General features: G+C 42.9%; 1 protein-coding gene across 1 annotated transcript in view; it reads left to right on the top strand.

The window, feature by feature from the left end:
- The window catches only part of sigirr (single immunoglobulin and toll-interleukin 1 receptor (TIR) domain), a 15,221-nt gene extending 12,621 nt beyond the window's left edge, over positions 1-2,600 (top strand). The window contains exons 8-9 of the mRNA XM_071415716.1: positions 1,446-1,623; positions 2,267-2,600. Of these exons, the coding sequence (XP_071271817.1) occupies positions 1,446-1,623; positions 2,267-2,448 (360 nt within the window). The 3' untranslated portion in view covers positions 2,449-2,600. The remainder of the gene's footprint in view (positions 1-1,445; positions 1,624-2,266) is intronic.
- The last annotated feature ends 10,919 nt before the right edge of the window (positions 2,601-13,519 follow it).

The following is a 13,519-nucleotide window of genomic DNA, read 5'->3' as shown; positions in this document are numbered from 1 at the left end:
ATGCATTTAGTTTTATTTGCATTTAAGAGCAGTTCGAGGCCACGGAAGGAGTGTTGTATGGCATTGAAGCTCATTTGGAGGTTAGTTAACACAGTGTCCAAAGAAGGGCCAGATGTATACAGAATGATGTCGTCTGCATAGAGGTGGATCAGAGAATCACCAGCAGCAAGAGCGACATCATTGATGTATACAGAGAAAAGAGTCGGCCCGAGAATTGAACCCTGTGGCACCCCCATAGAGACTGCCAGAGGCCCGGACAACAGGCCCTCCGATTTGACACACTGAACTCTATCAGAGAAGTAGTTGGTGAACCAGGCGAGGCAGTCATTTGAGAAACCAAGGTTGTTGAGTCTGCCGATAAGAATGTGGTGATTGACACAGTCGAAAGCCTTGGCCAGGTCGATGAATACGACTGCACAGTAATGTCTCTTATCGATGGCGGTTATGATGTCGTTTAGGACCTTGAGCGTGGCTGAGGTGCACCCATGACCAGCTCGGAAACAAGATTGCATAGTGGAGAAGGTACGGTGGGATTCGAAATGGTCGGTGATCTGTTTGTTAATTTGGCTTTCGATGACCTTAGAAAGGCAGGGTAGGATAGATATAGGTCTGTAGCAGTTTGGGTCTAGAGTGTCTCCCCCTTTGAAGAGGGAGATGACCGCGGCAGCTTTCCAATATTTGGGGATCTCAGATGATACGAAAGAGAGGTTGAACAGGCTAGTTATAGGGGTTGAAACAATTTCGGCAGATAATTTTAGAAAGAGAGGGTCCAGATTGTCTAGCCCGGCTGATATGTCGGGGTCCAGATTTTGCAGCTCTTTCAGAACATCAGCTAACTGGATTTGGGAGAAGGAGAAATGGGGGAGGCTTGGGCGAGTTGCTGTGGGGGGTACAGGGCAGTTGACCGGGGTAGGGGTAGCCAGGTGGAAAGCATGGCCAGCCGTAGAAAAATGCTTAATTGAAATTCTCAATTATCGTGGATTTATCAGTGGTGACAGTGTTTCCTAGCCTCAATGCAGTGGGCAGCTGGGAGGAGGTGCTCTTATTCTCCATGAATTTTACAGTGTCCCAGAACTTTTTGGAGTCAGATAATGCATGTCATCACAACAAGATGCCCGGCGCTCTCCTCAACAGCAACATTTCAGTCGCATGTTGCACTTGTCTGTCCCATGCATGTACATAGCTTTCCCGTTCCATAGTAAGCTGCTCTATCCGTTGGTGAAGGCATTTAATGTCGAGCTAAACCTCGATATCAGAGGTTTAAACATGAACAGAAAGGAACGATATAAACCGTAACTTTTTTGGGGGCGGGTTTGAACCGGTTCAGAACTTTATTTTGCAGAACAGAACAGTGGAACGGAACAAAATAATGATTCTGTTCAGAACGAAACGATTGGAAAATAATTTTGGCTAACTAGACTGTATACTGTGCTGTGTCTCCCCAGCCGCCGTCGTCAGTGTTCTGGAAGGAGTTGGCCCTGGCCATGCCTCATAGGGTTGTGTTCCGCAGCGACACGGCAGGGGACCCCCAGACCCTCTTCCAAGACGATAAGGACCCCATGCTCACCCTCAACCCAGACTACCTGGACTGTCGCCCTGACCCTGACCCTGTAGGAGACCTGGGTAAGACCAAGTGAATGGCTAGCAACAGGGTGGGGTGCAATTGATGCTGGATTACAATACAAATGACATTTCAGATTGGGTCTGAAATTAAAATAGAATTGATCCCAAACGTGGTTTTGAGTTATGTAATGTAATCATATTCATGCACGAATCATAATAATGTCTGGAACGGAGCGAATGGAATGACATCAAACGTACGGAATCCATGTATTCGATACCATTCCACTAATTCCGCTCCAGCCACGAGCTCGTCCTCCCCAATTAAGGTGTCACCAACCTCCTGTGCCATGGACAACACATTATCTTAATTATAGCTGCTACAGATATTATTATATATATATTTTTTTAATGAGGCAAGTCAGTTAAGAACAAATTCTTATTTACAATGACAGCCTACCGGGGAACAGTGGGTTAACTGCCTTGTTCAGGTGCAGAAGTACAGATTGTTACCTTGTCAGCTCGGGGATTTGATCTAGTAACCTGTCGGTTACTTGCCCAATGCTCTAACCACTAGGCTACCTGCCACCCCGATGCTTTCTCCAAGGTTGAAAATAACGTCAATCAAGAATAATAGTCACTCTAAAGCCCCGTAGAACTAAGATCTCCTCATTCACCCTCTGTTTTCTTCCCTCCTTCTCTCCAGGCCTTCGTCTCCCAGTCTACAAGGCACTGACATCCAGAGCTCCTGTGCTGCCTATGTTTCCCTCGGTCCCTGCATCCCTGACTGAGCCCAGACACTCAGATATAGATGTATCGGATCTGGGATCGCGCAATTATGGAGCTCGCAATGACTTCTACTGCCTGGTCACAGAGGACAACATCTGAGAAAGACTGTAGCTTCTGAAGAAAAAGGAGAACAAGATCTCCAACTTCTACTGCCTGGTCACAGAGGACAACGTCTGAGAAAGACTGTAGCTTCTGAAGAAAAAGGAGAACAAGATCTCCAACTTCTACTCTCCAGAAGGAAATGGCTCACTTCAATCTGAATGTAAAACAGGTTCTCTCACCAACACTATCTACTACTTCACGGTGTATGTTTCCATATTGAAGCAAGTGTTACATTAAAAAAAAAAAAGGAATAATTTAGTTCTTTCAACAAGTTTGATTTGATCTATTTATTTAAATTTGTCCATATTTTAATCCTTTCACGTATACACTGAGTGGACAAAACATTAGGAACACCTGCTCTCTCCATGACAGACTGACCAGGTGAATCCAGGTGAAAGCTATGATCCCTTATTGATGTCACCTGATAAATCCAATTCAATCAGTGTAGATGAAGAAGGAGGACACAGGGATAAAGAAGGTTTTAACCCTTGAGAAAATTGAGACATGCCATTGTGTGCCATTCAGAGGGTGAATGAATGGGCATGATAAAAGATGTAGGTGCCTTTGAACGGGGTATGGTAGTAGGTGCCAGGTGCACCGGTTTGTGTCAAGAACTGCAATGTTTCTGGGTTTTTCACACTCAACAGTTTCCCGTGTGTATCAAGAATAATCCACCACCCAAAGGACATCCAGCCAACTGGACACAACTGTGGGAAGCATTGAAGTCAACATTGGGCAGTATCCCTGTGGAACGCTTTCGACACCTTGTAGAGTCCATGCCCCGACGAATTGAGGCTGTTCTAAGGGGGGGAAAAGGTTGGGGGGTTGCAACTCAATATTAGGGAGATGTTTTGTACACTCAGTGTATAAAATTTGATTCCAATGATCATTTCACTGAAATGTTTTGAAGGACCTCGGTGCTTACAATACATATGCGATTTGTATAAGATACCTGTTATGTGAACTGTATGTGAAAAATAGAACACGTTGTTGAGTGGTCCACTGCAGTATTCTGGGATTTTGTTTTAACGTTTTTTTTTTTTTTTTGAAATACATTCATTCTAATTTCGTAATGTTTGTTTACAATTATGTTCAATAGAAATATTTATCGATCAAAGCTTTCTGTAGTTTAGGGCAATTTACTAGTCCAGCCCTTTTCATAGGTCACTCATCTTGCACGAGCCTTGTACGAGCCGTTTCTTTTCTTGTAGGGGTTGATACAATTTTCCTTAAAGGAAATAAAGTCAGACATTTTAAAATGGAAATTCCAAACTTTAGAAGCATTTTTAAACCTTGAATACACTACAAGTTTGTATTTTCTTCTTGACGTGTAAGTATACCCCCTGGACTGGACGCTATTCTATTGCGCAGCGTAACCCCCCCCCCGAATCTCATAAATGCTGAACGCCAAGCAGAGACGCACGTGATCTTTGGTATCACTCGGTCGGAGAATAAACCATCAGCGTTCCAATCTCAGGGCGGACACCCAAACCCACATGGCCACTGAGTTGTTCTCTTTATATTTAGCTACATAAACCTATTTAGTGTTATTACTTTCCCTCACCAGCAGAGGGCAGGTGAACTGCAGACTTGAGTCGACTTGGGGGAAAAAAAACCTTTAACAATAATCTCAGTGCCCCATTCACTAGCAGTTATTTGTTTATTGGGATCCCCATTAACTCTTCTTCTTTTTGCAAAAAAACACAAAACATGACAAGTAACAAAACACCGATACACTGATAGACAAGGACAGTCACACACATTTAAAATACAATGATATACAAACAAAACAAACTAAAGAATAATGTGCGTTAAAGTGTGTCTGTGTTGTGCTTGTGTTCATGTGTGTCCCCTCACAGTCCCCGCCGTTACATAAGTTGTTGTCTAATCATTTTTTCTTTTTTAAAGGTCACTTTACTGTTTACTTCAGTAATTGGAGGTGGTAGTGTAGTTCCATACAATCATGGCCTCTGTATAATACTGTGTGTTGCCGTGAATTTGTTTTGGGACTGTGAAAGAGACCCCTGGTGGCATGTCTTGTGGTGTATGTACGGGTGTCTGAAGAGACCCCTGGTGGCATGTCTTGTGGTGTATGTACGGGTGTCTGAAGAGACCCCTGGTGGCATGTCTTGTGGTGTATGTACGGGTGTCTGAAGAGACCCCTGGTGGCATGTCTTGTGGTGTATGTACGGGTGTCTGAAGAGACCCCTGGTGGCATGTCTTGTGGTGTATGTACGGGTGTCTGAAGAGACCCCTGGTGGCATGTCTTGTGGTGGGTACGGGTGTCTGAAGAGACCCCTGGTGGCATGTCTTGTGGTGTATGTACGGGTGTCTGAAGAGACCCCTGGTGGCATGTCTTGTGGTGTATGTACGGGTGTCTGAAGAGACCCCTGGTGGCATGTCTTGTGGTGTATGTACGGGTATCTGAGCTGAATGTTATTTGATTATGCAGATGATTTGGAATTATCGTCACAGTAACACTTGTCATAAAAACTAGAAGAGAATCAGTTCATCTCTCATCAACCCTCAACCAGACATTCATGTTTTTGATGTTAGTTTTTGATGTGTAATTAAGGGCAACCACACCCTCCTCCACTCCCTCCCTCCTTCCACTCCCTCCCTCCCTCCTTCCACTCCCTATCACTCCTTCCACTCCCTACCATCCACTTGAATGGCCCTACAACTAGTAATTACTAGTGGGAAACTTGTTTATCATCCCCGAGCTCCAACTTCTCCCACATGCTGACCTCTGACGTCACCTACTAAGGAAATTACTTCAATAAAGGCATTTTCGGGCAGTTTAATGCACCAAAGAAGGGAAGGTAAAGGGGGATACCTAGTCAGTTGTACAGGGAAAGGGGGATACCTAGTCAGTTGCAAAACTGAATGCATTCAAATTAAATGTGTCTTCCGTATTTAACCCACCCCCTTATGAATCAATTATTTATAAAAAGCTATCTATTAAAATGTTTTTTTACTACTGTACTTCACTTCCAAGTGTGATAGCTATACTTTTAGTTTATGGTTGACACAGCTTGTTGGTAATTAGAAAATGTCATTTCTCAACGAGTTCAAAGCACGTATTTATTAGGGATCCCCATTAGCAGCATCTGCTCTTCCTGGGGTCCAAACACATTGAAGGACGTATATTACATAGAAAACCATGTATGCATCCAATGTGTATTTAATAATAATATTATGCCATTTATAGCACACACTTTTATCCAAAGCGACTTACAATCATGCGTATGGGTGGTCCCAGGAATCGAACCCCCTATCCTGGCATTGCAAGCACAATGCTGGACCAACTAAGGCTAAGCTATAGAGGACCACTTTTATGACTTCACAACTAGTAATCACCACCTTCCCACTTGGTTAGGAAGGCAGCATAAGGCTCTGTGTAGGGCAGGCAGTAGGTTGGGCCAGATACACAGGTTAGTTCAGTAGGTTGGGCCAGATATAAGGGTTAGTCCAGTAGGTTGGGCCAGATATAAGGGTTAGTTCAGTAGATTGGGCCAGATATAATGGTTATTTGTCCAGTAGGTTGGGCCAGATATAAAGGTTGGTTCAGTAGGTTGGGCAAAATATAAGGGTTATTTGTCCAGTAGGTTGGGCCAGATATAAAGGTTAGTTCAGTAGGTTGGGCCAGATATAAGGGTTAGTTCAGTAGATTGGGCCAGATATAATGGTTATTTGTCCAGTAGGTTGGGCCAGATATAAGGGTTAGTTCAGTAGGTTGGGCAAAATATAAGGGTTATTTGTCCAGTAGGTTGGGCCAGATATAAAGGTTAGTTCAGTAGGTTGGGCCAGATATAAGGGTTATTTGTCCAGTAGGTTGGGCCAGATATGACGGTTAGTTCAGTAGGTTGGGCCAGATATAATGGTTAGTCCAGTATGCTGGGCCAGATATAATAGCTAGTCCAGTATGCTGGGCCAGATATAATGGTTAGTCCATTAGGTTGGGCCAGATATAAGGGTTTGTTCAGTAGGTTTGGCCAGATATAAAACTCGGACAAAACAGAGATGCTTGTTCTAGGTCCCAAGAAACAAAGAGATCTTCTGTTGAATCTGACAATTAATCTTGATGGTTGTAAAGTAATCTCAAACAAAACTGTGAAGGACCTCGGCGTCACCCTGGACCCTGATCTCTCTTTTGAGGAACATATTGTAACGGCTGTCGTCTTCCTCGTCTGAGGAGGAGGAGTTAGAAGGATCGGAGAACCAATGTGCAGCGTGGTAATTGTTCATCTTGCTTTAATAAAGGTGAACACTCAAAATATAAAAAAAACAAAAGTGACAACCGAAACAGTTCTATCTGGTGCAGACACACAAAGACTGAAAACAACCACCCACAAAACTCAACACAAAACAGGCTACCTAAATATGGTTCCCAATCAGAGACAACACAAAACACCTGCCTCTGATTGAGAACCATATCAGGCCAAACACAGAAATAGCAAAACATAGAAATACAAACATAGATTGCCCACCCCAACTCACGCCCTGACCATACTAAATAAAGACAAAACAAAGGAAATAAAGGTCAGAACGTGACACAAATCAAGACTGTTTCAAGGACAGCTTTTTTCCATCTACGTAACATTGCAAAAATCAGAAACTTTCTGTCCAAAAATTATGCAGAAAAATTCATCCATGCTTTTGTTACTTCTAGGTTAGACTACTGCAATGCTCTACTTTACGGCTACCCGGATAAAGCACTAAATAAACTTCAGTTAGTGCTAAATACGGCTGCTAGAATCCTGACTAGAACCCCAAAATTTGATCATATTACTCCAGTGCTAGCCTCCCTACACTGGCTTCCTGTTAAGGCAAGGGCTGATTTCATGGTTTCACTGCTGACCTACAAAGCATTACATGGGCTTGCTCCTACCTATCTTTCCGATTTGGCCCTGGCGTACATACATACACGTAAGCTACGCTCACAAGACGCAGGCCTCCTAATTGTCCCTAGAATTTCTAAGCAAACAGCTGGAGGCTTTCTCCTATAGATCTCAATTTTTATGGAATGGTCTGCCTACCCATGTGAGAGACGCAGACTCGGTCTCAACTTTTAAGTCTTTACTGAAGACTCATCTCTTCAGTGGGTCATATGATTGAGTGTAGTCTGGCCCAGGAGTGTGAAGGTGAACGGAAAGGCTCTGGAGCAACGAACCGCCCTTGCTGTCTCTGCCTGGCCGGTTCCCCTCTCTCCACTGGGATTCTCTGCCTCTAACCCTATTACAGGGGCTGAGTCACTGGCTTACTGGTGCTCTTTCATGCCGTCCCTAGGAGGGGTGCGTCACTTGAGTGGGTTGAGTCACTGACGTGATCTTCCTGTCTGGGTTGGCGCCCCCCCTTGGGTTGTGCCGTGGCGGAGATCTTTGTGGGCTATACTCGGCCTTGTCTCAGGATGGTAAGTTGGTGGTTGAAGATATCCCTCTAGTGGTGTGGGGGCTGTGCTTTGGCAAAGTGGGTGGGGTTATATCCTTCCTGTTTGGCCCTGTCAGGGGGTATCATCGGATGGGGCCACAGTGTCTCCTGACCCCTCCTGTCTCAGCCTCCAGTATTTATGCTGCATTAGTTTATGTGTCGGGGGGCTAGGGTCAGTTTGTTATATCTGGAGTACTTCTCCTGTCTTATCCGGTGTCCTGTGTGAATTTAAGTAAGCTCTCTCTAATTCTCTCTTTCTCTCTTTCTTTCTCTCTCTCGGAGGACCTGAGCCCTTGGACCATGCCTCAGGACTACCTGGCATGATGACTCCTTGCTGTCACCAGTCCACCTGGCCGTGCTGCTGCTCCAGTTTCAACTGTTCTGCCTGCGGCTATGGAACCCTGACCTGTTCACCGGACGTGCTACCTGTCCCAGACCTGCTGTTTTCAACTCTCTAGAGACCGCAGGAGCGGTAGAGATACTCTTAATGATCGGCTATGAAAAGCCAACTGACATTTACTCCTGAGGTGCTGACTTGCCGCACCCTCGACAACTACTGTGATTATTATTATTTGACCATGCTGGTCATTTATGAACATTTGAACATCTTGGCCATATTCTGTTATAATCTCCACCCGGCACAGCCAGAAGAGGACTGGCCACCCCTCATAGCCTGGTTCCTCTCTAGGTTTCTTCCTAGGTTTTGGTCTTTCTAGAGAGTTTTTCCTAGCCACCGTGCTTCTACACCTGCATTGCTTGCTGTTTGTTGTTTTAGGCTGGGTTTCTGTACAGCACTTTGAGATATCAGCTGATGTAAGAAGGGCTATATAAATACATGTCACGTTCCTGACCTGTTTTCCTTGTTTTTGTATGTGTTTAGTTGGTCAGGGCGTGAGTTGGGGTGGGCATTCTATGTTATGTGTTTCTATGTTGGGTTAAATGTGTTGCCTGATATGGTTCTCAATTAGAGGCAGGTGTTTGACGTTTCCTCTGATTGAGAACCATATTAAGGTAGGCTGTTCTCACTGTTTGTTTGTGGGTGATTGTTCCTGTGTCTGTGTCTGTATGCACCACACGGGACTGTTTCGTGTTTTCGTTCGTTTGTGTAGTCTGTACCTGTTCGTGCGTTCTTCGTGTATATGTAAGTTCTCAAGTTCAGGTCTGTCTACGTCGTTTGTTGTTTTGTAGTTTGTTTAAGAGTTTTACCATCTTCGTCTGTCTGTAAATAAATAAATAATGTCTTCATTCAACGCTGCGTTTTGGTCCGACCCTTACTCCTCCTCCTCATCCGAGGAGGAGGCATTAGACAGCCGTAACAATACATTTGATTTGATTTGATATAAGGTTTAGTCCAGTAGGTTGGGCCAGATATAAGGGTTAGTCCAGTAGGTTGGGCCAGATGTAAAGGTTAGTCCAGTAGGTTGGGCCAGATATAAAGGTTAGTCCAGTAGGTTGGGCCAGATATAAGGGTTAGTCCAGTAGGTTGGGCCAGATATAAGGGTTAGTCCAGTAGGTTGGGCCAGATATAAGGGTTAGTCCAGTAGGTTGGGCCAGATATAAAGGTTAGTCCAGTAGGTTGGGCCAGATATAAGGGTTAATCCAGTAGGTTGGGCCAGATGAAAGGGTTAGTCCAGTAGTTTGGGCCAGATATAAGGGTTAGTCCAGTAGGTTGGGCCAGATATAAGGGTTGGGCCAGTAGGTTGGGCCAGATGTAAAGCTTAGTCCAGTAGGTTGGGCCAGATATAAAGGTTAATCCAGTAGAGGTCGGAACTGTATAATTCCGTTTTCTCTGAGCACCAGCTAGTATGCAAAAAGGACAGGGCTGAAAACTCACAGGTAGTGTTTGAGAGCAACCCTTTTACTCAATGTGCAGAATCACTGATCTACAAATCATAATGAGTCCATTATTTTGGATGCAAGTTGATATGTAGATCAGTCAGCCTGTCAGAATTGATGCTTTCGAACACGGCTATTGCCAGTCTTCTGCATGGCGCACAATTGCAGCTTCATCCTGTTATGAAAGAGCAGGTGTTTTTCCTGAACACGTGACCTGAACACGTGACCTGAACACGTGACCTGGATAAACTAGGGCCCAAACTGATAATATTATTTCAAATATAGTCACTCATTGCCATCCTTATAAATCTCACAAGCCTGGTCTTCAGAGGCTGTTTCTAATAAATCTAAATAGATCTTGATCTCTTGGTCAGGTAACTTGGTCAACTGTTGGTCAGGTAACTTGGTCAACTGTTGGTCAGGTAACTTGGTCAACTGTTGTTCAGGTAACTTGGTCAACTGTTGGTCAGGTAACTTGGTCAACTGTTGTTCAGGTAACTTGGTCAACTGTTGGTCAGGTAACTTGGTCAACTGTTGTTCAGGTAACTTGGTCAACTGTTGGTCAGGTAATATGGTCAACTGTTGGTCAGGTAACTTGGTCAACTGTTGGTCAGGTAACTTGGTCAACTGTTGGTCAGGTAACTTGGTCAACTGTTGGTCAGGTAACTTGGTCAACTGTTGGTCAGGTAACTTGGTCAACTCTTGGTCAGGTAACTTGGTCAACTGTTGGTCAGGTAACTTGGTCAACTGTTGTTCAGGTAACTTGGTCAACTGTTGGTCAGGTAACTTGGTCAACTGTTGGTCAGGTAACTTGGTCAACTGTTGGTCAGGTAACTTGGTCAACTGTTGGTCAGGTAACTTGGTCAACTGTTGGTCAGGTAACTTGGTCAACTGTTGGTCAGGTAACTTGGTCAACTGTTGGTCAGGTAACTTGGTCAACTGTTGTTCAGGTAACTTGGTCAACTGTTGTTCAGGTAACTTGGTCAACTGTTGTTCAGGTAACTTGGTCAACTGTTGGTCAGGTAACTTGGTCAACTGTTGGTCAGGTAACTTGGTCAACTGTTGGTCAGGTAACTTGGTCAACTGTTGGTCAGGTAACTTGGTCAACTGTTGTTCAGGTAACTTGGTCAACTGTTGTTCAGGTAACTTGGTCAACTGTTGTTCAGGTAACTTGGTCAACTGTTGGTCAGGTAACTTGGTCAACTGTTGGTCAGGTAACTTGCTCAACTGTTGGTCAGGTAACTTGGTCAACTGTTGTTCAGGTAACTTGGTCAACTGTTGGTCAGGTAACTTGGTCAACTGTTGGTCAGGTAACTTGCTCAACTGTTGGTCAGGTAACTTGGTCAACTGTTGGTCAGGTAACTTGGTCAACTGTTGGTCAGGTAACTTGGTCAACTGTTGGTCAGGTAACTTGGTCAACCTGTTGTTCAGGTAACTTAGTCAAGAAAAACTCCTGACCCTGGTAGATATGAAATCTCAATAACAAAACCCATTTAATGACTTTGTCTTTATTAGTTATAAAATATGCTGTTTATTTGACACACATATGCAGTGAACAGTTAAAAAGCACGATGTAAAAATAAAAATATATGTTTTCCATATGGTAGACAGAGTATAGAATAGTCTCATGGTCCAATTATAGACTCAGCAGATCAGACGTCGATGCATGAAATATTGTTTTTCTAAACATTCATGTTATTTGAGCATACTTTACTAAGAGAATAGAGTTAAAATATATAAATTTGCTTTATATTTACCCATTGAATATATATATATCAATACCAAAAATACACTTGAACAACACCTTTCAGGAGGACGGTCTTATTTAAATACAGTGCTGTCCACAATTAGTGACACCCTTGATAAAGATTAGCAAAAATGACTGTACAAAATATATATATTTTTAAATACTATATTGTATGATCCAAAAATGTGGGAAATTATATTAATGTATACTACTACAATTGCTCAGACAAACAAATTTTGTTAACAAGTAATAAAACAATTATTGCCACCCGTTCTCAACACCTTTCAACACCTCACCGTGCGAGGATAACAGCGCTGAGCTTTTCTGTAAAGTGTTTTATGAGTTGGAGAACACATTGGGAGGGATCTTAGACCAATTCCTCCATACAGAATCTTTCCAGATCATTAATATCCTTCGTCTGCGCTTATGGACTGCCCTCTTCAATTTCTACTTGCACATCACCATCTGCACATCTATCACTCCAGTGTTTAATTTGCTAAATTGTAATTACTTCGCTACTATGGCCGATTTATTGCCTTACCTCCTCACGTCATTTGCACACACTGTATATAGACTTTTTTCTATTGTGTTATTGACTGTATGTTTGTTTATTCCATGTGTAACTAACTCTGTGTTGTTGTTTGTGTCGCACTGCTTTGCTTTATCTTAGCCAGGTCTTGACCAGTCTTGGCCAATCAAAAACAGGTTTTCAATGTGTTTCAAGTCCGGGAAACTGAGATGGCCATTGCAAAATTGTGATTTTTAACAAGAACCAGTGAAAGGAAAATATCCCCATAACATCAAACATCTACCACCATATTTTACAGTAGGTACGGGGTTCTTTTCTGCTCACACATTTTAATTTAGATGCCAAAGCACACATATATATATATATACATACCGCTGGTGTATGTGTGGCCAAAGAGCTGTATTTCCATGTCATCCAACAAATGTGAACTCCTGGAGTTGGATAAACAGCGTTGGCACTTGGATTGGAACCAGTGTTTTGGTCAGATGACATGAAAAACAGAGCTTTTTGGCCACGCCTACCAGTGGTGTTGTATTAGTATATGTAACGGATGTGAAATGGCTAGCTAGTTAGCGGGTACGCGCTACTAGCATTTCAATCAGTTACGTCACTTGCTCTGAGACTTAAGTAGGGTTTCCCCTTGCTCTGCAAGGGCCGCGGCTTTTGTGGAGCGATGGGTAACGACGCTTCGTGGGTGTCAGTTGTTGATGTGTGCAGAGGGTCCCTGGTTCGCGCCCGTGTCGGGGCGAGGGGACGGTTTAAAGTTATACTGTTACATATAGTATAAAATAATAAAATAATAGCTCCGTATTGAATGATGTATTTTATACAGTTAGTTTAACTCATCTTTATCAAGGATGTCAATCACTTGGGACCCCAGTGCACTTGTATGCTCTGTTAACAAAACCTTTTATATTTACATTATGCTTAAGATACAAATCCTAAAATTGCAGCATTCTCTTAAAGAGAATAACAACGAATGCATGCTTCCCCCCCCCCCCCCCTCCAAAGCCTTGAAAACATAAATGTTGGACTATGTTTGTTGACTTAATCCAGAAAATACATGACAAAACCCCAGACTTTAAAATAAAAACAGTATGTTATGGCAAGTGATCAACTTAAAACAATGCATTGACATGAGTTTGATATGACAAATCCGCTTGACTTGTAATACTAATTTTGTTGAAAACAAGAACAGATCCATTTGCTATATAAATCTATATTCAACGTGTAGGCTACTTCATAACGTTTCTGTAAAGCTGAATCTTAATTCCAGGACATTCATGCAGGTGTCAGTAGTTCCGTTTTAATCCACACATTCATAAAAACATTCATTCAATTCTAATTTATGACTCATTATAACTCTCAGTGATACTCTGGTTTATAACTCATTATAATTATCAGTGATACTCTGGTTTATAACTCATTATAATTATCAGTGATCCTCTGGTTTCTAAGTCATTATAATTCTCAATGATATTCTGGTTTATAACTCATTATAATTATCAGTGATACTCTGGTTTATA

This window comes from Salvelinus alpinus, chromosome 9 (assembly GCF_045679555.1).
Source record: "Salvelinus alpinus chromosome 9, SLU_Salpinus.1, whole genome shotgun sequence".
Classification (NCBI taxonomy): Eukaryota; Metazoa; Chordata; class Actinopteri; order Salmoniformes; family Salmonidae; genus Salvelinus; species Salvelinus alpinus.
The sequence above is the reverse complement of the archived record's forward strand: the minus strand, read 5'-3'. Positions and strand labels throughout refer to the sequence as shown.